The sequence below is a fragment of the Pan troglodytes genome, chromosome 16, assembly GCF_028858775.2.
Source record: "Pan troglodytes isolate AG18354 chromosome 16, NHGRI_mPanTro3-v2.0_pri, whole genome shotgun sequence".
In the NCBI taxonomy this organism is placed as follows: domain Eukaryota; kingdom Metazoa; phylum Chordata; class Mammalia; order Primates; family Hominidae; genus Pan; species Pan troglodytes.
The window spans coordinates 44,231,492-44,255,590 of record NC_072414.2 but is presented as its reverse complement, the minus strand read 5'-3'; the positions used below and the strand labels follow the sequence as shown (position 1 = coordinate 44,255,590).

The window sequence follows — 24,099 nt, the reverse complement described above, 5'->3', positions numbered from 1 at the left end:
GTGATGGCTGCCTGCTGTGCTGTGTGAAGTGGGCAGGTGGTAAGAGTTTGGGGCCACTGCACCTCTTCCCTGCAACTCTCCCTTCAAGAGAGGGTACCTCAGCTCAAACTTTTCCTTCACCTTGCACGAGGTCATCAGGGACTTCTCTGTTTAGACACGCTAGGGCGAAGCTAGATGGCCTCATGAACGCTGTGGGTCTTTTCTCATATTGCGGTGGGCACTGGTGTTAAACTGCTTAGATATACCTTACCCAGTGTAACCTCGGGTGAGTTCCCTAACCTTCCTATGCCTTAGTTTCCTCCTCTGTGAGATGGGAACAATACTAGGATTCCTTCGGGTGGTTGTAGTGAGCATGAGAGGAGCTGATGTGTGGAAAATACCAAGGACAGTGCCTGAGGCAGTGTTCCCTTCGCCTTCCCCTCCGTTTCTGCTGCTGAGATCCCTCAGCTAGCAGCGAGATTACCCCTGGAGAAGCGCGAGGGGAGGCATTTAGATTAAAAAGTCCCTTTGCTCTTCTGCTCTTCTGCTGTGTCTTTCTCGTGTGATTCATCCACTGACCTCTGCCATTTGAGTGTTGCTATGATCCTTGCCCTCTGATGGGACGAACACCTTGGAATCAGGCTGTCCCTGGGACCTCAGGCTCTAGGAACTTGACCAGTGAGCTCCCCCTGGAAATCTGATTCAGGCTGGCATTGCTTTTGTGTGACAGGCTCACTAAGGATGATTACTTAACGCAGGTCTTGAGTTCTTTCTTTCGTATTATTGCTTTGGAGTTGTCATCTCCCTTTTGTGTTTCTGGAAGGCCTGGAGTAGTTTAAGGGGTTTAGTTATGGATCACAGAAAGCAGGGAGGAGTGCCAGAATGGAGGCTCCTGCACTTGGCGTTTTTAGTTGCTGCTCATGATCACTTACCTGTCATTACTGTGGTGGAGGCCTGGGGTATATTTCTGTTGGACACATCTGTCCTTCGGATGGAGGAGTTACCTCCAAATGGAAAGGCAGCAAGTGCCTGGACTCAGCTGGAGCTGGAGTCTTCCCTGTGTTCTTGGATTGAAATCTTTTGAGACTGATTTTATTTAATCTTTGTAGTAGAGGAGACTCTGGGCCAGGTGCAGTGGCTCATGCCTATAATCGCAGCACTTTGGGAGGCCAAGGAGGGTGGACCACTTGAGCCCAGGCATTCAAGACCAGCCTGGGCAACATGGCAAAACCCCGTCTCTACAAAAAATTAGCTGGGCGTGGTGGCGCACATTTATAGTCCCAGCTACTCAGGAGGCGGAGGTGGGAGGATTACTTGAGCCTAGGAGGTCGAGGCTGCAGTGAGCCATGATCACACCACTGCTCTCCAGCCTGGACAACAGAGTGAGACCTTGTCTCAAAAAAAAAAAACAAAAAAAAACTGTAGGTTTTGAAATTGTTAAAGAACATGACCTACCTGCTAATGGAAACTCCAGGTATCCTCAAGTGAGGGGTCATAGGCTTCCATTCCAGTGTCCATTCCAGGGTGGACCAGGCAGCCTGCCTGGTGTGAATGAGCCTGCCTGCCAGCCCGAGCGCATCTCTCAGCTGCTTAAGTCACCACAGTGTCATTAACACACACTGGGGGGATCCCGACCTGGCAAAACCGGGCTCACAGCGTGTGGGTCTACACTGTGATTTACAGGGTTTGAACACAGTCCTTTCTAGCAGCTGGTTTTCTTTCTTTTTGGCTCCAGGAAATGTGCTAATCCCCTCATGGTGACTGAATATGGTATGTAGTCATAATTTATATTCTACTTACTGCAATCAAAGTCACAATGGGAAACATGGGGCAGGCTCACAACAGAATACAAGAGGGAGGGGTTATTTATTATTTACAACTACAGAGGTGTGAGTGGAGTCTAGGGAAGCTATTAATACAAGGGGCAGTGGGCACCTGGGGGGCAGCAGCAGAACTGTTCACTGCTCTTTCCCATGTGGGCATCCAAGTGTTTCTGGAGCCTAGAAGGAGAGTTGGGTAAAGTCAGCCCCAGAGGAGTGGTGACCTTCTGTCAGTCAGGCCATGCAGCCAGTTGGAGGCAGCTTCGCAGGGAAGGGGGCTGGGGAGGACGCACTCGGAACCTTCTCCGCTCCTCTCTCTGCTCTCCTGCCAGGGCTCCCCATGAATCAAACCCAATCAAAGGCCAGAGGGCATGAAAGGCCATCGCCTTGGTTTATACCAAGTCCCCTGGGGCAGAGAGCAGAGAATCTGGAGGGGCAAACGGAATCCCTCCAGCAATCCCACCTAAAAAATAATTCAGGGATTCAGAGAGCTTGTGAGCAAAAAGAAAAATGAAAAACATTCAAAATCAAGCACAGAATCAAGGCAAGATGACTCTCCGAGGAACCTAATGTGAAATGATTACTGGGATATTAATTTTTGTGTTGACTTCCTAGCAGCCATGGCAAAGGGGAAACCTGTGTATAGACACATATGGTATGTGTCTACAGAGGTCGACTAGAAGGAACAGTGCCCCAGATGCCCCTGGGGCCCACTTCACATTCCTGTCCCAGAGCTTGGCACTGATGCTACCTGCATATCTTGAATGAATCCAGGTGCCCGTCTTACTAGTCAGAGAAGAGATGCAGTATTCTAATCTGGGAAAATGTTTGTTTTTAGGTTTCAAGGAGGATTTTCAGATGGACGTTTTTAAAATCCTGGCAGCCATCCTACATCTGGGCAACGTGCAGATCACTGCGGTGGGCAACGAGAGGTCCTCAGTTAGTGTGAGATGCTCATTTGTTTTACTTTTCCTTTGTCTAAGGGTCATAGTGGAACTGGCTCGCAGCTGACCTGCCTTTGCTTTTTAGCACCAGATATAGTCGGCCTCCTGGGTAGACTGGTTTAACAGGAGGCAGGCGGCAAGGGTTTCCAGGGCTTGCCTTCAAAGAGTAAAGCCTCCTCCCCTTGCAACAGTAGAGAAGGGGAAATGGATCTTCTGTGTGCTTTTCTTTTATTCAAAAAGTATGTATGAAGCACCTACTAAGTGCCACGGACTGTCATAGCATCTGGGGAAACAGCAGTGAACAAAACAAAGCAAGAAGCCCTTCAGAGAGCTTATGATCAGTGGTAGGGAGGAGACACAACAAGCAAATATGGGCTCCGGCAGCTGACGGCTGGCACAGAGGAAAGTAAAGCAGAGGGGGCATGCAGAGGCGCTGTGTCTTTCATGTGGGGTGGTCAGAGAAAGACTTTCTGAGAAGGTGGTGGGCGGCGGCCTGCAGGGGATGAAGAAGCAGGTTGTGCCTGTGGATGGGGGAAGAACAGCAAGTGCAGAAACCCGCAGGCAGGAGACGTCATTTGAAAAACAGCACGAAGGTCCATGTATCCAGAGGGTGAGTGACAGGGAGGGTGTGGATGAGACCAGAGAAGGGAGGGGGATTGCAGACCACATAGGACCTTAAGGGCACTGGGTAGTTTTCAGCAGAAGGACACCCACTACCTCCTTACACCTGCTTGAATCAGGCATCAGTGGTGCTGGCTTCCTGGGAATGTATTGTAAGTTTTGTGAAAGATTTCTTTATTTAATGGGCACAAGTTAATTTGATATGTGTTTCTTCTGTGACACATACTATGAGTAGTGATTCTTGGGGGAGGGGTATGTGTTTAAGTAGTCTCATCAATGTCCATGTAAAGAAGAAAACAAACACAAGTAAAAAATGTTTCTATGAAACGCAGAATCTGCACACCTGTAAAGCTTTGCATTAACAATAACATGTCTGTCCTAGTCAACTCAGACTGCCATATCAAAATGCCACAGGCTGAGTGGCTTAAACAATAGACATTTGTTTCCTCACCGTTCTAGAGGCTGGAAGTCTGAGAGCAGAGTGTCAGCCTGGTCGGTTCTGGTGAGGACTTTCTGCCTGGCTCCTAGACAGCCACCTTCTCATTGTGTCCTCATGGTGGAGAGAGAGCAGACACTGTGATGCCTCTTACGAGAACACTAATCCCATCATGGCAGGCATCACCTTCTCAACTTTAGCCAACCCTGATTACCTCCCAAAGGCCCCATCTCCAAATATGGTCACGTTGGGGGTTAGGACTTCAACATATGAGTTTTGGAGGGACACAAATATTCAGTCTGTAACAATGTCTGTTTTCATGTCCCTCAAATAACTGATGGGAATAGTTGATCATTTTGTGTAACCGGTGAGTTCTTGGCTGTCTGCTACCAACGGTTTGGGGAGAGAGCAGAGCTGAGTGGAGCATGAGCTCCTGGGCTTAGCGTTTTAGACCTTTTGCCATGACCAGGAAGTAATTCTCCTTCCTCTCCTCCAGCTTTCACCTCAGCGTCCATCCCATCCTGCCTGCAGTGTCCAGACCTCCCAGAATGAGTCAATTCCCCAAGTGGGAAAGCAGGGAGAGAGGTGACGAGAGGCCTGGGGGAGAGTGTGGTGTGTCTGAAGTGGCAGATCCCCCTCTGTTGCCTTGCTCAGTTACCTCAGAGAAGCTGGGCTTCTGCCCTTTTTTCCCCAAACCCCCATAGATTAAAAATGTGATTTCTACCCAACAAATGCCATCACACTGAGCCCTCTCCCGTGAAGCTTCTTATTAAGGTAGCATTTTGGAGGAGGAATTAAAATTGATTGACTGAAAATCCTTTGGAAAGTCTTCTAAGAATATTTGTAGAAAATTCCCAGTCCTATAATTATTGGTCCTAGATTTGGGATCCATCTCCACCCATTTGTATCAGGAACTTGAAATGTTGGACGCGTTAAATTTGGACGAAGCCATCGGACTTTTTGAAAAGCTGCCGCCCCTTTGCATTTTTTTCCCATAGCAGCACCTGCAGCTGAATTGTTTTTGACTCAGAAGGTTTCATTCTTTCTTAGAAGGAAGGAAACCAGATGCCACCGCCAGTCCCTTCCCTTATGAGGTCAGGCACGTCAAAGCCAGCTCTGTGTTACTGTGATATTGGTCAGCAGGGGGTGTGGGTAGAGCGCAGGGAGGGGCAGGACTGTTTCCATGGCTTCCTACACTGTGTCCTGAGGCTTTTTAGTGCAATCGTGTAGATTTCCTGGTGGGTTGGAATGGTGCCCGCAGGGGAGCCTGCCTTGGGAGTTCTTCTGCCTGAGAGAGGAGCTGGGAGTCACATCCTTGCCTGAGGACAGGAACCCTTTGTCCACACTGGCTGAAGGGAAATGGGAGCACCTCTTCCCTTTTTTCATCTGCTGACCAGCGGGGCAGCTCTCATGCCCTGGCTTGGGGGAGAAGCAAGATTTCACTTTGTGTATTCAGGAAAAGTCCCACCCCAGCCCTCGTGTCAGCTGAGGCACTAGCTCAGCCATGGGACTCCCACCAGCTTCTGCCTGGCAGCAACACCTGGGTACCTCCTGGACCAACCATCCAGGCAAACCCCTGGCCACACGAGGTGGGGCAGGGTGAGTGCACACTCTGACAAGTGGCCCAGGATGGTTCAAAGGGAAGAGAGGGGGCTGCATCCACATCCACAGGAACAGGGCAGGGTCTAGAGAGGGTGGCCTCTATGGCCTTAGTCACCGCTGACATTCTTTGGTTAAAATGAAAAATCAACGTGGGACGCAGCCCTGGACTCCCTGGCATTGCTGCAGGGGTGGTCTGCCAAGGGCCAGGTGCAGGACCCGTGCTGCTGTAGCCCCCTTGCTCTACTCCCAGGTCTATCTCCACCTCCTGAGGCTGGGCGTCCTTGTGCCAGCTACTACTCAGCTCTTGCACAGGCCTGAGTGTGGGCACGGGGGCCTTGGCCGGGTGGGATTGTGTGTCTTTGGATGGCTGGGCCACCTGACGGGGCTTGTGCTTGTTTTTGAAGGAGGATGACAGTCACCTGAAGGTGTTCTGTGAGCTCCTGGGCCTGGAGAGCGGCAGAGTTGCTCAGTGGCTGTGCAATCGCAAAATCGTCACAAGCTCTGAGACGGTGGTAAAACCCATGACCAGGCCTCAGGCTGTCAATGCCAGGGATGCACTGGCCAAAAAGATCTATGCTCACCTGTTCGACTTCATTGTGGAGAGAATTAACCAAGCGTTGCAGTTTTCAGGCAAGCAGCACACTTTTATTGGTGTTTTGGACATTTATGGGTAAGATTCTCTTCAGTGAGCCTGTCTTTCCTCCTTTAAATGTTGAGAGCCCCATGGTTTTTAGATCATTTTGTTCTGGTTCTTTTGTATTTCACATGATTAGAAAGATAACATTCTCTGCTTTTGCCCCTATAGATGCTAAGTACACTCTCCTGGGCTATGGTGCCATTCATTCAAAGTGCATTAAAGAGATGCTGAATTAGGAATGACCAATGTCAAGAGCTTACTGTGTGCCAGCTCTGAGGCTGCTTGGCTTCCATGGGCTTTCTCACTTAATTTCTTAAACAACCTTATAACTATCCCCGTTGTAGAGCTGCAACAACCAAGGCTTAGAAAGACTCAATAACTTCGTCACAATTGCTCCGCTGGTGGGAGAACCCAGCACAGTTGTGAGGCTCCTGCTTTTGCTTTTCCCACCAAAGGCCCCTGAGGTGTGGAGCCCCAAGGTCCCTTCCCATTCGAATCACAGGGGATGACAAGTCACCTAGGCTTGCACCTTGCCCAAGCCCAGCGGCCAGAGGTGGACTGAACCCAGGTCTCTGATCAACCACCCCCCTACCCCAATCCTTTTCCGTTCTTGGGTGAGAAGGTCTTGGATTTTCCCCAGCCCTCCTCCAGGAGGTCTTACCCTTCATCCCACCCTGGAGTTGGGTTCTTTTTCATTCTCTCTGCCTGGGCCTCCTTTTCTAAACCCCAGGCTCAGCTCATGCTGAAACAGCTATGGAGTAACCAGAGTGGAAGCTGGCATGAAGGGCTCTGCAGAGATTGTTATCCTTCAGGCTTTTCTAGCAGCTGGCCCCAGTGCCCAGCCCTTGCCCCTCTCCTGGGACCCACCCTGGTTTCTTAACAGGAGAAGGGGAAGATTGACCCATGAAAGGCATCCTGGAGTGTTCCACCTGGATTGGGGGATCTTCCCCACACCATGGCAAAAAGCAGCTCAACCCCATTCCCCATGCAAAGGGGAGAGCTGAGCCCTGGCCTTCACGGCCCTGCTGCTGCCTCCTGGGGAGGAGGGGGACAGGGCCACACCACGCTGTTGGACTTGCACCCAGGTGGAGAGGCAGCTTTTCCCATAGCTGTCAAATGGGAGACAGTGCCTCAAGGGAGCTGCTTTGTTTAATTTAGATCCTAAGTTAATACATATGGCTCCCAATTAATAGTACGTGTCAACAGTTATAAAATGCTTAATACATTACTGGGATAGCCTAGTCAATTATTTACCTTGTCTTCTTCCCAGAAAGTGTTTGAGCAGCCAGTTAAAAGCTTAAGTGAACTTTTAAAAATGGATAGTCCTCATTAAAAATAGTCCTGTTTCATTGTGGTGGAAATACGTAATTATTCTGTTATTCCCTGTTCTTTTGGGTGTTTTTAAAATGTATTTTTAAATGACAGTCCTTTATTTTAACAGTATATTATTTCTTTCTTTCTTTTTTTTTTTTTTTTGTTTTTTGAGACAGAGTCTTGCTCTGTTGCCCAGGCTGGAGTGCAGTGGCACCATCTCGGCTCACTGCAACCTCTGCCTCCCAGGTTCAAGCGATTCTCCTGTCTCAGCCTCCTGGGTAGCTGGGACTACAGGCACCTGCCACTACGCCCGGCTGATTTTTTTTATTTTTAGTAGAGACTGGGTTTCACCGTATTAGCCAGGATGGTCTCGATCTCCTGACCTTGTGATCTGTCCACCTCGGCCTCCCAAAGTGCTGGGATTACAGGCGTGAGCCACTGCACCCAGCCATTATTTCATATTTTTATCTAACAGATGTTTATGTCCCAGGCACTGTGTTGGAGGCAGTGGTTGAACAGCATAGATGTACGGCTCCTGCCACCGTGGGACTGAGACTGGTGAGGGCAGCAGGCCGGCAGTAGAGGTTAGGATGAGTCCTGGGAAGGGAGGAAGGTGTGCTGGAGGGTAGCAGAGGGTGGGGACAGAGCAAGGGCAGCCATGTGCAAGGAGTAGTGAGCTGGACGGTGGCCCCCAGGCAGGATCCAGAACCACTGTAATAAGGAATTTGAATTTTTCAGCTATGTGGAAAAACCTGAGACAAGAGTATTTATAAGTTCACAAAGACTTGTTAGAGTAAATTATTTTAAGATTCCTCTCAAAAATTCTAACAATAGCCTGTTTGCTGCCACCCTTAAGTTCATGATACGCCTCCAAAAAAATCAGCTTTCCTCTAGGCAGCAGGGCTGCAGCCAGGGGCCAAGCCTTTCCTGCCCCCTCCAGCAGCCTCGCTTCTAGGCTAACCCTCGCCTAGGCATACCTGCAACTTTTGAGAAAGCTCTTTTTGACTTGGAAATAAGGAAGCCTCAAAGGAAGACTTAGCATCTTTGAAAGCAAGTAAAGCTGAAGCTGTGAGCTTCAAGGTCTAAGCTGAGAGTGAATGAAGGCTGGTGACTCCCCAGCCTGTCGTGTATTTATGTTCTTTGGACCCAGAGTTGGAAAAACCCGGGTCTGGGGGTCAGACCCCTGGGAATGAGCTCCGTAGCATACCGTTACGTGACCTCAAGAAAGTCACAGAACCTCTCCAAGCCTTAGTTTCTGCATCTACAAGATGGGGCCTCTCTTGCAGGGTGATTTTGAACATACGATGGAAGAAATTATGCAGGTACCTTGAAAACCATAAGCATGGTTCCAGTGTGAAGTGTTTTCATAGCCAATGTGCCTCTAGCATTTTAAGTCACAGATCTAGGTCTTTCCATGGGTCCTAAACTTCAGATTTTTGTGCCCCAAAATAATGCATTGATGTTTGACATTTTGCCAGGATCTAGAAAGCCCTGCCCTTGGCCCCAGCTGTGAGCTGCAGAGCTCAATGAGACCCTTTTGAATCTTCCCCCAGGCCCAGCCCTGGCCTTGCTTCCATGAGCAGACCAGCCTCCGAATCTCTGAGCCACCAAGGCTACGTGTGGAATGGGGCTGTCAGAGCTGCTATGAATCACCCTGGAGCTGTCTAGAGGACAGTCCAGGTTCTTACCCTGCCCAGGAATTCCAGATTGAGCCAAACCAGCTCAGTCAAGTGAGACTCCCAGGGGACCTGTGGTAGGAGCTGGCAGGAACCTCTCAGGATTAGAGCGATTAAGAACAAAGCTTTGGAGGCACCAAGCACTGGGGTCGAATTGCATTTCTGGCACCACTTGCTGGCTGTTGGTCCTCACCATGGTCACTCCTTCTCTGACCCTCGTGTGTGACAGTGGAGTCACAGGAGCCCTTCACATAGGGCTGTGTTAGGGTTATAGGAGGTGACGTGCATAAATGCTGACACCTTAAAAGTGCTCAGCAAGCTGCCTTCCAGCAGGAGCTCATCTGGCCAGGTGGTAAATTTGGTGCCTCTGTTTTGTTCGGCCCACGCCATGTTTTGCAGAGTGGGATTATTCACTTAAAAGTCCCAGTTTTCTGACTTTTCTTAAGAATCAATTAATCTAACATCCTGGGCCGCATTCATGCATGGCTACATCCGGCAGGAGCTGAGTAGCAGCTGCCTCCCCAAGGGCTCCTCTCAGTTCTTGAGCTTGCAACTCCAAGGCAACTGCAGAGGCAGCTGATGAAAGTCTGAATATGGAAGCCAGCCATGTCTGTCTCGTCCCTGATGGGGTGTGCTGGGCTGTAGGATATGAAATGACTTTGCCCTTTTCCTCTAGGAACTATGAAAGCACCCCTTAGGGAGGCAAAATTGTGCTGCAATTGTGCTGCTCCTCCCCTCAACAGACAAGGAGAGAATAGGAAACCACATTGCCTTCTCATTGGAGGCACAGGCATCACAGTCAGGCAGCTTCGCAGCTAAGTTCTGACACAAGCTGTGTGACCTTTGGCAAGTTTCTTAACCTTTCGGGCTTATTTTCTGACCTATAAAGTCAGAATAATAATTGCCAATATCACTGTTGTTGTGCGGACTACACCATATGGTGACATGCTTATTTTAATGCCTGGCTTGAGGTAGGTGTTTTATACCTACCAGATTTCTTCCAGGGGACAACCAGGAAAAGGGTTATTTATAAACTGACTACTAGGATATCATTAAAACCAGAAGCTTTGAGGGGTATTTAAAACTTGTAGAAGACATAGCAAACGTTTAAGCTTTTAAGTGTCAAAAAATATCTATAAACAAATGCATATGTCTTGCTTCAGGTTATATTTTAACTTGTTTAAATTGTATTTCAGTTTTGAAACCTTTGATGTGAACAGCTTTGAACAATTTTGCATCAATTACGCTAATGAAAAACTGCAACAACAGTTTAACATGGTAGGTGACCTTTCTGCCTTCTTGACTAGTTCTCAGCCGCGCGTGTGTGTGTGTGTGTGTGTGTGTGTGTGTGTGTGTGTTCGTGGAAAGAGGCATTCTTCTTTCTTGAGGTTGCAAATTTTTATGCAAGGAGCCTCACGCTGGGTCACTGCACCACCTTGTGGCCAAATCTTGAAATCACACCCTCTCATCTATTTCATCTTTTTTGAATCACCTGCCAATGTGTGAGCCTCACTGCCCTTCTTGGATACAGACCCTCTGTGCAGCCAGGCAAAACTATTTAGTTGGTTGCCTGAGGCCTCCACTTTCTTTCGAGCCTCTCTGTCTTTGCACCTGCGGCTTTCTCTGCCTTAACCCACGTGATCCTGTTATTTCCCCATTGCTTTATCTTCACGTGGTCAACTCCAGCTTGTGTTTTGAGATCCAGCTTCCCTGAGAGCCTCCTGCGATACCTCCTGGCCTCTTCCTATGTGCTTCCTTATCGCAGGCCTGTCACATGGAATTATCATCATTTGCATGCAAGTTTCCAAATAGACTTGGTCACCTGGAGAGGCCAGGACTGGCATTCTTTGTCTCTCTCAGCCCAGTGCTTATCTCGGCACATGCAGCACTAAACAGCAGATGGCCAATGGATTATGGGAATGAGTTTCTCCAACCTTAATTTAGAACAAGACATATATGGTACCTTCCTAACTAACAATAAGATCAAATGTATCCTCCCATGGAAACAGGCAGGAGATGGATTCCAATTTTTTTTTTCCACTGGGAAGATTTGTTTATTCAAAAGACGTTTTTGAGTGTATACTGTGTATACCAGGTACCAAGTTAAGTGCTGAGGTAGAAAGATGAATAAGACAATTTAAAAAATGTTGACTAAATGCTACTTGTGGCTGTTTGGGCATTTATTATTGCTATGTGTATTGAATACAATTTCAACCTCTTAAATCAGTTCCCTAGATGCAAGAACTTTATTGAATTCACTTTTGAATTCCCAACAGTACTGACGCCTTTCTGCTCCTAACAGAAGTCGATGAAATTAAAAGTTGATTGGACATCTTTCTACATTGGCCCTACCATGAAACTACTCTCATATTTTTTTTATAATTGCCTCCTTAACATTTATATTTGGCTCTGTTTCTGAAAAGCCATGAAAGCTAAAATGCTTTACTAACTCACATTTTCCTTTTAGCTTACATCCTAAACTTTGGCTACATGTTCATGGGAAGAATGGTGATTCCAGTTCATAATAGAAATCACACTTTAATACCCTAACAGTTACTCCAAGGAAAGGTTATACCTTTGTTAGTGTCCAGTCTTATGCTCCCTCAGAACCCCTGAGGAAAACATAGCATGACGTCTTGGAGAGCGTGGGCTTTGGCTCAAACTAAATTGGGTTTGAATCTCAGCTCTACCACCTCCCTCTGGGACCTTGGGCTCTCTGAGCCTCTGTTTCCTTGTTTTAAAAATGAGTCATCATTACACATTGTATGTATGTGTCAGAATATCACATGTACCACAAAACTATGTACAACTATTATGTATCAATTTAAAAAGAGTCAATAATAACTGTCTAATATTGTGAGAAGACCTAACATTGAATCCTACTCAGTAGAAGTTTCTTTTTTTTTTTTTTTTTGGCCCAGAATTAATTCATGTATAACCATTAAATTTCATTCCATTGTAAATTTCATTTCTTTAGCATTTGCAAGGCTTTCCTGGAAGTTTAACATTAATAACTACGGCTGAGGTTTATTCCAAGTGCATATTCAGTATAACTCACCTGAAGTCAAACTCTCTGTGGCTGCTACCCTGTTCCCTGGCTGCAATGGCGTGCTGCTCCCCAACATGTCCACCTTAACCTCAAAGTGACACTTATACCAGATGTCTTGCCAAAAATCACAAATCAGAGGCTGTAATTCTATTTTTTTTTTTTTGCTTTTGTTCTCCTCTCCTGTTCTTCTTCCTCTTCCACTTCCTCCTCCTTCTCTTCCTTTTTCCTCTTCTCCTTTTTCTGAGTCATACATCAATGTGTAGATCCTCCCAGGAGGGGTAGTATCTTCAATTGTCGGCACAGAAAGCTTTGGGTAGGACTCTCCTGATCTCCAGTCCCCCTCTTCTGGCTGCCACTGGGCCTTGCACCTGGTGCCCCCAGGGAGCTCAGCAGTAGCAAGTGTAGAAGTGCTGGTGCCACCTTCTCCTCTCAGCCCGCTTACCCTCCACGTGACTTTCTGTGGTCAAGTCACACCATGGACCCCATGTCCTGAGCCTGACATTCATCCTGACCTCTTCCCTCCTCTTCCTCCTCCCTGAGTCCCAGTCATCAAGAGCATCGGGCTGAGTCCTCATTGGTCTCACTGCCTCCGGTTCTTCCCTCCTCTGAGCCATCCTCCAGGTCTCATCATAACCCCTCCGCCCTCCAGCGGGTCCTCACTGCTCCTAGAAAAAGGCCATAGGCCCAGAATTCTCTAAGGAGGGTGTGAAGGTCTCGGGTGATTTGACTGTACCATTCTTTGCCACCACATTGCCTGCTGTCCTCCTGTAATTTCTAACCTGCTTGAGGTGCGTTTCTCAAGCACCCATTGAGCTTTCATGTGGTTCCCACTGGGATTCCTCCATAGGAGGGTTTTCTTGATGCCCCACCCCACCCCACCCTACCCCACCTCACCACCTGCCAGCCAAACTTTCTTTCATCCTCCATGGTAAGCCTGAGTACATCCTCTGGGAAGCCTCCTTGATACCCTTACAGCCCAAGTGAGTAGTGCACAAAGATCTCTAAGCAGTGGGCTTCTCCCACCGGCCCCGCAGCTAGCATTCTCAGGTAGCTGGCTCCACCCAGCCAGGCTGCATTAGGCCAAAGAGGCTGGATCTGTCCTTGGATAGCTGCTAGCAGGAAGGGGCTGTAGGACCACACTGAGTACCATGTGGTGCTGGTGGTGACACAGGCTGGCCCAAGCCATGTCCTAGGAGGTAGAGACCCACTCAGACTAGGTGGGAGGATGACAGCTAGACTCGCTTTAGGAACTCGGCGGTATTGATCACGGTATGGGCCTTGTCTATACTTCAGGGTCCTTCTTTTTAAACATAAATATTACAGATCAACCATTTACATTTTCCAAATGCTTACATCCTGCTCTTTGGAAACATATTTTAATATTCTGTTTTACTTTCTGTATTAACTTTGGATTCCCAGCATGTCTTCAAACTGGAACAAGAAGAATACGTGAAGGAAGATATACCTTGGACGCTGATAGATTTTTATGACAATCAACCAGTTATTGACCTGATTGAAGCAAAAATGGGAATTCTGGAGTTACTGGATGAAGAATGTTTGGTAACTTTTAAGCATAATTGTTTTTTTCAGCTTTTAAGTAGTAACAGATGAGCATTTTGCAAAGCAGTTTTTTTGAAGTGTGCTTGTGAAGTCCTGATGTTTATCCAATTGGTTGGATGGATATTAATGCTGGGACAGCATCCACAGCAGGGACCCCAGAGGGCCCGCTGGGCCTTTTGCCCTCAGCCTGTGTAGACCACGCTTGGGGAGCTGCACCACCTCTTTTAGCTGACGTCCAGCATGGAGGCTGTCCCAAAGTGTATGTAGAAACGTGCATGGAAACAGCAAGTGACTCCACTCAAGTTGTCGGTGACTAATAAGAATTTTCTTTTACATCCTGATTCTTGTGAGTCATCAAGAAAAATCAACATCGTATGATTCACCAGAAGAGCTTTCTAGAGTTTTCTTCTTACCATTTCCCTCTGGGAAACTCTGAAGTAGGCCAGCCTGGCAGTGTCTCTCATGGGGGCACAAGAACAAATAATCCCAAAGTGAGGATTAATAAGGTTTCGGGGTTAAAGGATTTTTTTTTTTTTTTGAGACGGAGTCTTGCTCTATCACCCAGGCTGGAGTGCAGTGGTGCCATCTCGGCTCACTGCAACCTCCGCTTCCTGAGTTCAAGTGATTCTCCTGTTTCAGCCTCCGGAGTAGCTGGAATTATAGGCGCACACCACCATGCCCAGCTAATTTTTTGTATTTTTAGTAGAGACGGGGTTTCACCATGTTAGCCAGGATGGTCTGGATCTCCTGACCTCGTGATCCGCCTGCCTCGGCCTCCCAAAGTGCTGGGATTACAGGCATGAGCCACTGCGCCTGGCCAATTTTTGTATTTTTAGTAGAGATGGGGTTTCCATCTCAAAAAAAAAAAAAAAAAAGAATCACATGTATCAAGAACAAATTTCGCAACTAGCTTAGTACAAGGAGATATGCCCTTATTTCAAGGAATGAGTTAATTAGGAAGTAAAATAAGAAAAACTATTTTCCTGAGGCAGGGGAAGGGGAGGACTCTCTATTCAGGTGCCAGTCTTTTCCCATTCACCCTTGAATAAAGGTCATGTTCATGTAATGGAACCCACACTATTTTTTCCTGAACCTTTAGATTTCTTTGGGAAGAAATAAAATACTGCCTATTTTATAGAAATAAAATTCTTCATTCTAAAGTCATTGTGTGACCATTTCTTTTTAAAGTTTTGTTCTTCTAAAGAGACATTGATGTATCCATTAAAATATCACATCAAATACCCCACAAATATATATAATTGTTATTTGTCAATTAATAATAATTTTTAAAGTGTCCTAAAGATTAAGATCAAGGATAAATTAATGCCTAAAGTTGCTTTTTTAAAAACCTCTAAGGCCAGGCGCAGTGGCTCTTGCCTGTAACCCCAGCACTTTGGGGAGGCCAAGGTGGGTGGATCACCTGAGGTTAGGAGTTGGAGACCAGCCTGGCCAACATGGTGAAACCCCGTCTCTACTAAAAATACAAAAATTAGCCAGGCATGGTAGCAGGCACTTGTAATCCCAGCTACTTAGGAGACTGAGGCAGGAGAATCGCTTGAACCCAGGAGGCAGAGGTTGCAGTGAGCCAAGATCGCGTCATCACACTCCAGCCTGGGTGGAAGAGCCAGACTCCATCTCAAAAATAAATAAATAAATAAATAAATAAATAAATGCCTCTAATTGAGAGCAGTTCACTAAGTGCCAAATCACCTTGGTTTCTTAGAATTAGTGCTTTTCCTCACCTGTATGAATCTCTGGTTTTCTTCCTTGCTATTTGGTTTATTTTTCTTTTCCAGTTACCACATGGAACTGATGAAAACTGGCTTCAAAAGCTGTATAATAATTTTGTCAACAGGAACCCTTTGTTTGAAAAGCCTAGAATGTCAAACACATCCTTTGTCATCCAGCACTTTGCTGATAAGGTACTGTGAAGGTCTCCATCAATGCTGTCAACCCCGGAACCTGGACAGCCTCCAGAAGGAGTAGGCAGGCCAGGAATGTTTCTGATCAGATTCAAGTCATACTTAACATGTAGCTTTGATGAGTGTGTGTTTAACAGTTCCTGATTTGTTTTTGTGGCGAGATACATGAGTTCCAACTGTACTACTTTAAAGACGAATGTGTTGTTAGAAGACCACACTTCTGATTTTGGATGTACTGAAGTTACTGAATTTCATTAACCTCTAATCAGTTTATTTTCTATATGAAATTGTGATAATCAAGACAGCATAATTCTTTCTTATGATGAAAGCTATATTTTTTTCTGAAGTTCTATTTAATTAAACTGGACTATATTACAGTGGCAACATAGGTTAACTCAAGATGATGATGGGTTATCTTCATGCTTTTTTTCATCTTTTGTGTCTTTTTTTTCTTTATACGTCTCCTTTTTCTTTTTACTAAACAAATGTTACTTGTCTAAAATGAAAAATTTTTGTTAAAATCGCATTATAGAAAGCTTAGAAAACAGAAGGAAAAAATTGCCATAACCACCTGCCCTAAATGTACATTCTTATTTGTTTTCCTTCCTTAAGGGAGCTCCTACCTCCTCCCATGTCCTGGTTGGGTGTTGCCTTGGTGGCCTAGCCCAGTGCCAGGGCTCACGGGAATGGCTTGTGCTTGTCTATGTTTATCGCAGAGGCTGGTGCTGTGAGTCAGAGCTGGTCACTCCCGAGTGACTGATGGTGGAGGGAGGGGACAGCAACCTGGAAAGCTGTGATCACCTTTGTGTGCTAGCAGAGTACTGTAAAATATTAAAATATAGGATTGGCCGGGTGCAGTGGCTCACACCTGTAATCCCAGCACTTTGGGAGGCTGAGGCGGGTGGATCGCTTGAGACCAGGAGTTTGAGACCAGCCTGGCCAACATGGTGAAACCCCATCTTTACTAAAAAATACAAAAATAAGCCAGGCGTGGTGGCACGCACCTGTAATCCCAGCTACTCAGGTGGCTGAGGCAGGAAAATTGCTGGAACCTGGGAGGCGGAGGTTGCATTGAGCCAAGATCACGCCACTGCACTCCAGCCTGGCCGACAGAGTGAGACCCTGTCTCAAAAAAAAAAAAAAAGAAAGAAAAAGGAAAAAAAAAAGATAAGTTTTTAGTGCTTAGACTTTTTCAGATGGGCTCCTGAAAAGATGCCTATGAAATGAAATGATCATATGTCAATTATATTTTCTAGCTATTGTCTTATAATTTCAGGGTTCTGGTCCCATAGGAAAAGGGAGGGGGAAAGACCAGACTCCATAAAAAGCACATATGGGATTTCTTTCAAGGGTCTCTCTTTATAGGATGTAGTTTCTGGACATGTAATTCTCTCACCTGCCACTTCCAAGAAGTCTCCCTTAAAAGAACTAGGCAGCGTTTGGGCTGGACTATGGATTGATTGGTGGGAAGAACCCACACGCACTATGGGGTTAGATTAGGTTTTCAATCTCATTGGCCAGGGAAATCAGGTCGTATTGAATGCAAGTCAGTTGAGCTTAGATGTAGCAACTCAGCACATCTTCCCTTGGTCCCAGAGTCCCCAACAGAGGCACCAGCTGCATGTGACACTGTCCCCACAGATGCTCGCCCAGACCAGGAAAGCTCTGTATTTGCCACCTTTGTCTATCTGTCCTAGTGGCTCACACCACCATTCTGGAAGAATTTGTACAACAATCCAGGTACTTCATTCACAAAGAAGTGTTTGCAAACAGCCGGTGTTCCTGGATCTTAACCTACCTACCGGCAAGGATACTTCCTTACCTGGGGGACAAAGCAGAGGCCATGCCCAGGGAACCCTCTGCTTCCGGATTCCAGCACTCTCCCCTGTTTCCTCATTGTCAATTTTTAAAATTAATTTTAATATACGTTTTTAATTTATGAAAAATAAATTATCACATATTAAGATACGCAATCCAGAGGCATAAACTAGGGGGAGGTTGAATGTTGAAGCAGCCACCCTGGATATGCCATGGTTTGAGGCATTCAAGAAGCCTTCTTCATCAGAAAGGGCAGCATGGAGAGTTTTTCTAAGCTAGATTCAAGCAGTGCAAAGGTTGACCCACTCTAAACCTGATTCTGAGGGCTTGGTGGCTCTTGAAGGCTTGGTGGTCAGCTGGTCGGTTTTTCTATCCTTTCTACCACATTAATGTTGATTTAGGAAACGATGTCTGTTTGAACCCAATGAACACCACTAAGCTTTTTCCTCCTCCTGGTGGCTTCAAAGGCAAAGGGAGACCTAAGTCAGGTGTTCTTGTATGAACTGCACATACCGCAGGGAGCAACTGGACCCCTGTGGCCCGAGGGAGCCAACAGGTGAGTGCAGAGTGATCAGCAGGCAGGTGAGAAACCCAGGTGGTGGGAGAGAAGACACATTCCCAGCTTATACATAATGGGGCTGCTGCCATGATGCACAGAAGCCAGACGTCTTTTTGTAAGATTGCCTCTGTAGCCTTTTTTATTAATCTTTCTTAAAAAAGAGATGAAACTTGTGCTTAGAGGCTATATTCTTTGGCCTCTTTGGGAATAATTAATTGCTTTCTCTGTATAGGTAGAGTATAAATGTGAAGGTTTCCTGGAGAAAAACAGAGACACCGTCTATGACATGCTGGTTGAAATCCTGAGAGCAAGCAAGGTCTGTAAAGTCCTAGGGGTAACTAAAGTTATTATATAATTGACATGGATCTAGATGTATATAAGGAAAGAGTAAGGAGAGAGAGAGAGAGTGTGTGTGTGTGTGTGTGTGAACTCTCTGGACAGTGGTAAGTTGTAGCTCACAGATACAAAAAGATAACTACTGTAAATCTCTACTATATGCAAAATCAGAAATCAAACATGCAGATGACAGGAAGGACAGCTAATAGAACCATTAAAGAATCACAATTCCAGCCAGACGTGGTGGCTCACGCCTGTAATCCCCGCACTTTGGGAGGCGGAGGCGGGTGGATTGCTTGAGGCCAGAAGTTTGAGACCAGCCTGGCCAAAAAGGCAAGACCCTGTCTCTTCTAAAAATATAAAAAAAATTAGCAGGGAGTGGTGACATGCCTGTAGTCCCAGCTATTTGGGAGGCTGAGGTGGGGAAGACTGCTTGGCCCTGGGAGATAGAGGCTGCAGTGAGCCATGATTGCGCCACTGCACTCTTCGTCTGGGCAGCAGAGCAAGACCCTGTCTCAAAACAAAACAAAACAAAACAAAACAAAATATGAAATTCACTCTGAGAGAAGATAAGACATTTAAAGAAATAACTGATACAAAGCAGAAGGTAGTAAGTGTTTTAAATGAGGTACAAATACAAGATGAAGACGGTTCAGAGAAGTTGGGATTAATTCATTCATTGCGAAGTGGGTGGGGCTGGAAAACATTTTAAGAGATTCCTGGGTAGGGTTTGGATCTGCAGGGATGAGAATGTGGAGTAGGAGGGAGGAGATTGCAGGTGGAGACACAGTGTGAGCCAGGCACGGAGGTGAGAATAGTAGATGTTTCCACTTTCTGACACTTAGAGTGATACCCACATACAGACATTTACACACTTTTCTTCTCTGTTCCCCTTCTCGGGAAAGAAGTCACGGGCCATCCCTATGAAAGACGATCCTCTTGTGGAATTGAGATTTGGCTGTAGATGTTGGTGAGGTTGTTAAGCGCCCACTAGTTTAGCTGAGTTGTTGTCACCATTTACGTGGCTTGTATGAGTGAGGACTGTGGGCAGTTGCTTTTGGACATTGAGATCCTCTCTGTTCCTTCCAGTTTCATCTCTGTGCCAACTTTTTTCAAGAAAATCCAACTCCTCCTTCTCCTTTTGGTTCAATGATTACAGTTAAATCTGCAAAGCAAGTCATCAAGCCAAACAGCAAGCATTTCCGGACCACAGTTGGGAGCAAGGTACTGAGAAGGTGTTTGAGAGTGAGGGGTCTAAAGGCAGGGCCAGGCCCTGGGGAGCCAGGGCACTCAGGGGACCCGCATTCCAGGCCTGGACATGGACGGATGCTGGGGCTCTTCCAATCTAACATGGACTCCACTGCAAAAAGTTCATCGTCGTCATACGTCCACCTCCAAGGCAGCACGCACTGGAGCAAACCACGCTCTTGCACAATAACATGGTTTATTCAGCTCTCTGCTGTCTGGGAGTATTAGGTGTTCTGTCCACAACAGTAGGACATGCTGATAAACCACAGTTACGGACTGAAACCTTTCATAATAGGTGTTTATGCATGAGGTTAACTTTTCTTCCTATTGAGTAACTTAACAAGGTTGGGCTGCTTTTTACCGTGATGTAAGCAGTAAATTATTTCAGAGCCATGTTTGACCTCTAGCTTTGTTTCATAGTTCCGCAGCTCTCTGTACTTGCTCATGGAGACCCTCAATGCGACGACGCCCCACTACGTTCGATGCATCAAGCCAAATGATGAGAAGTTACCCTTTGAGTAAGTGTTCTTATGCAACACACAGCGAAGACGTGGGAAGGCAGTTTCTGCCATAAAGTTGGAGAATTTGCTTCCAATTGTCTTGAGATTTACCCTGTTTCTGGGTTTTTTTTTTAATGATTCAGAACAATGCTGCCCTTTACATAAAATGTTAGCTCAGCCCCTCTGGTTAAACCCCCTCATCTCCAGGGCTAAGCAAAAGGGCTAGATTTGAAAGAATCTTCTACAACTAAAGTTTTTGCAACTTGAACCTTTTGCTTGATTAAAAGAAGAATGAGTATGTGTGTTTGTAGAAGGTCATAGAAGGTCAGAACATTTGTCCTCAGACATGATGGCATGAGGCATTATTCTTGTTCTCTGGGACCCATGGAGGAGACCCAAAGCTTGTGAATATAAGGTGTAACGAGTCCCTTGTAGCTTGCTAGAGCTGAAAGAGGTGCCTAAAGGGGGATGAGCTGTCTATGGAGGTGGTGAGTGTGTGTGTGGGTCACCAGATGGGTGAGACCTAAGCTGCAGAGCTACCTGTTGGGTGTTCTGTAGAGGAAATTCAAGCATCAGTGGGTGCTTGGGCCAGGCGAGCTAGCATATTTCTTTCCACCTGGTTGTCGTTTGAAGCTCACCTCAAAGGCCAGTTCCCCCATGGCCTTCTCAATGCCACCTCCATCAGAGTCAGCTGCTCCTTTCTCTATATCCCACTGCACCTTTATGGACTGTTTTGCAGAGGTGCTATTTTTCTTGGTCATGCAATAGAAACTTATTAAGTATCTGCTGGGTACCTGGCATAGGGTCACAGTCTAGCCAGGTCTGCTGTGCCTGTTTATGGGCATGTTGAGCAATTACGATGCCTTAACACATAATATCATTGTCTTTTTAAAGATTTGACTCCAAAAGAATTGTTCAGCAGCTGCGAGCCTGCGGTGTTTTAGAAACGATTCGCATTAGTGCACAGAGCTACCCTTCCAGGTATGTTGTCCGTCCTTGTCTTGGAGGGAAAAGTACCTGACATCAGAGCTATGCTGAGAACCAAGGACATGGCTGCCATGATTTTTGTCACATACTTTTGGCTTCTGTAAAGTGCCCCCAAGATTTTCCCACTGCCCTGTGGAAGTCCAGAAGAGGGTAAGAAATAGGCTTTGTGGGGAACGGAGGCCACCACCACCTCCTCACCCCATCACTGCATCTCGGCTGCTGGTGGCAGCCCCACTGCCTCCCCCGTGTACTAGGGAAGACGCTGAGTGGGAGAAAGAGCACAATTGCTGGGGCAGACAGGAGTGCTCAGGGTGGTCTTGGTAGTGTCCCAGGCAGGCAGGGTATCAAAGATCAGTGCCTTTATCCTCAGGACAGATTGCACCACCCCCGCCCTATGACAACAGTGGCAGGTAAGGCAGCGGAGTCCCCAGACACAATGTGCTTCCTCTGACACTCCTGGCTTTGATCCCCTTTGATTTTCCAGGTGGACATACATTGAGTTCTACAGTCGCTACGGCATTCTCATGACCAAGCAAGAGCTTTCCTTCAGCGATAAAAAGGAGGTGTGCAAGGTGGTTTTACACAGACTCATCCAGGTCAGTTTCCCCACCTCCTGGGATCATGGTCTCCTTCCTGGAAGCACATCTCCCAAACATGCTGTTTCATCTTTGTCTTGGATGCTCAGGACTGTAATCATGAACACCTGCAAGGAAAGAAAATGTGCCCCGAGCATTTGTCTGCTGAAGAGACCATAGCAGAGCACTCACTGGGCCATGAGTCCCCGTTAGGGACCCACATCCGAACTCCGGCCTCCCCAGTGTCCTCGTATCCTGTTTAGCTCTCCCACGATCTAACCCAGTCCTCTGTGGACCAGGCTTATAGGATATGGTCAACTGGGGTTGTCACCAAGCCACATGGGCTCCAGGCATGGTGCCTTGTGTGGATTGACATCATTGCTGCAGCGATGAGTTGTGATGGGAAAGAGATGGGGAGTTATAAGGTCCAGCAAAGGGGATGGTGAAGAGAACCCAAAATGGAGACAGAAAACCAAACTTCCCCAGTTTCTTCTACTCCAATGTGGAGACCACGAGAGAGTGGCTGAGGTTCTCTGGCAGCCCAACTGAGAATCGCCGCAAATGACACTCACTCCCCTTCTCACCCACAGATGGATTCCTCAGCCTAAGTCCCATTTCTTCCTCCAGGGTAATTTTAAACAAACAACTCAAAGTATACATTTCTAGATCATGATGTGAGTTTTCTGCCTTAAATGTCAAAATCACAATATTTCTGGCACCTTTGAATCCCTAAAGCTCTTTTCCAAATACTGTATTATAGAAAATCTGACAGATTTTAATTCTAACTATATCATTTTTCTCTTCCAGGATTCTAATCAGTACCAGTTTGGTAAAACCAAAATTTTCTTCAGAGCAGGACAAGTGGCTTATTTAGAGAAACTTCGATTGGATAAACTGAGGCAGAGTTGTGTTATGGTACAAAAGCACATGCGTGGCTGGCTCCAGAGGAAAAAATTCCTCCGAGAGAGACGAGCCGCCCTGATAATCCAGCAGTACTTCCGGGGTCAGCAAACTGTGAGGTATGTTAGAATCAAGGAACACATGTGGAACTGTGGGGCTTTCTGTGCTGATCATCTCTGGCGGGGAGGACTCATCAAGGACAAGGGACCTTTCTCCTGTGACCCAGGGTGCAGACGTGCATGGGTCCCCTTTGTGGTCATGAGCATTAGGGCAAGAAAGGTCCGTCTCTCAGGGGCAGGTAGTGCTGGCTCTGCCTGGTGTCTGTGTGGTGAGCCGACACCCAGGGCCCTGCAGGGAGGAAGCGCTGGTGAGAGTGTTACTAAGGAGAGTCAGGGTTCCGGAAGCTCAGGGAGAGGCCCGGGGCCCCTTTCCTATGGGAACTGAAAATGCGTAAGATCAGCAAGGCCCTAGTGAAGATCCAAAGGACAGATGTCAAGAATAGCCAGCGACCAGCCTGCCAGCAACCGGTGGGGTGCACCATGGCAGAGGGGGTCCCTGCAAGGCCTGGCAGCAAACCAATCACAGAACCCCTGAGCAGGAAGACCACAGCAGCCCCAGCCAAGCCAAGGGCTGAGGGGAGGGTGGTCCACCAGCTGCGCTGATCCTACCTGCCTCGAGGGGTCCTGAGAGTCCACACAACCCTGCCAGCCCACTGAAGGACCACGGTCATTCTGGGACTTCCAGGGCTTTGGTGTACCTGCTGGAAAGCACAAGACCAGGGTGCCCCTAGATAAACTTTGTGTTTCTCTCTGCCTGCTCTGCCCCTTCTTTGGGATGCTGTGAGGATGCTTGAGAAGGCCGGCGTTTAGGGTCAGGCTGCGTCTGCAAGCCTGACTTCTTCCTGAGCTGGAGGCTGAACTGTGGCAGCATCTGGCCTTCTCTGCATGACCAGCATGGTGTGGCATGGATCACACAGCTGGGCTGGCTTGCCCTCCTGTGCTTCTGGGCCCAGTTGATAACAGCAGTCTTTGGGGAAGGAAATCACAGTTATCTTACCCGCCAAGGCCACGCTCCCTTCCCATTTGGGGCTCACCAGAGCCTGATCATCCTGCCCTGCTCGCCTCTTGCCTATCCCATTCATTTCATCCCACTCCTGCCCCCAGTTTAGGCTCACGGCATCACCTGCCTTGCACTCTGATGGCACCATGCTCCACCTCCCACCTCCTTCCCATCTTCCTACATCAGAGCCTGATTGAGCCACTGCCCTGCACCTGCCTTTAAGGCCCGTGTTTCCTACAGAATAGCATTCAGTCTCTGACGTGATATTCAAAGCCCTCCATAGCCTGGGTGCATTCATAAGAATGGAAGCTCCATGAGGGCGGGGGCCACACTTGTCTAGTCATTCATACCCAGACCTAGCATGGTGGCTGTCATAGAAGGTGTTCAACAAATATGTTTTTAAAATAACAAATGGTGCACATCTATTTTTCTAACCTCATTGACATCTAATTTTCTTCATCCATCTTATTCTAGTGATTCCAAACAAACTCCTTTTCTGAGTATTTCAGGCACTGTAGAGCCTCCATGCCTTTACTCATGCTGGTCCCTTATCCTGA

At 47.1% G+C, this 24,099-nt stretch overlaps 1 protein-coding gene across 7 annotated transcripts in view; it reads left to right on the top strand.

Moving 5' to 3' along the window:
- MYO5C (myosin VC) overlaps positions 1-24,099 on the top strand; it is a 101,433-nt gene that overhangs the window by 27,258 nt on the left and 50,076 nt on the right. For all 7 annotated transcript variants that reach the window (XR_010151699.1, XM_063794951.1, XM_009429137.5 and 4 more), the window contains 11 exons: positions 2,638-2,744; positions 5,807-6,072; positions 10,226-10,307; positions 13,498-13,638; positions 15,435-15,560; positions 18,170-18,253; positions 19,363-19,497; positions 19,942-20,039; positions 20,916-21,002; positions 21,493-21,604; positions 22,391-22,602. Coding sequence is in view for 6 of the 7 variants with exons in the window: in XM_063794951.1 (XP_063651021.1) it covers positions 2,638-2,744; positions 5,807-6,072; positions 10,226-10,307; positions 13,498-13,638; positions 15,435-15,560; positions 18,170-18,253; positions 19,363-19,497; positions 19,942-20,039; positions 20,916-21,002; positions 21,493-21,604; positions 22,391-22,602 (1,450 nt within the window). In the remaining variant the exon portion in view is untranslated. The remainder of the gene's footprint in view (positions 1-2,637; positions 2,745-5,806; positions 6,073-10,225; positions 10,308-13,497; positions 13,639-15,434; positions 15,561-18,169; positions 18,254-19,362; positions 19,498-19,941; positions 20,040-20,915; positions 21,003-21,492; positions 21,605-22,390; positions 22,603-24,099) is intronic.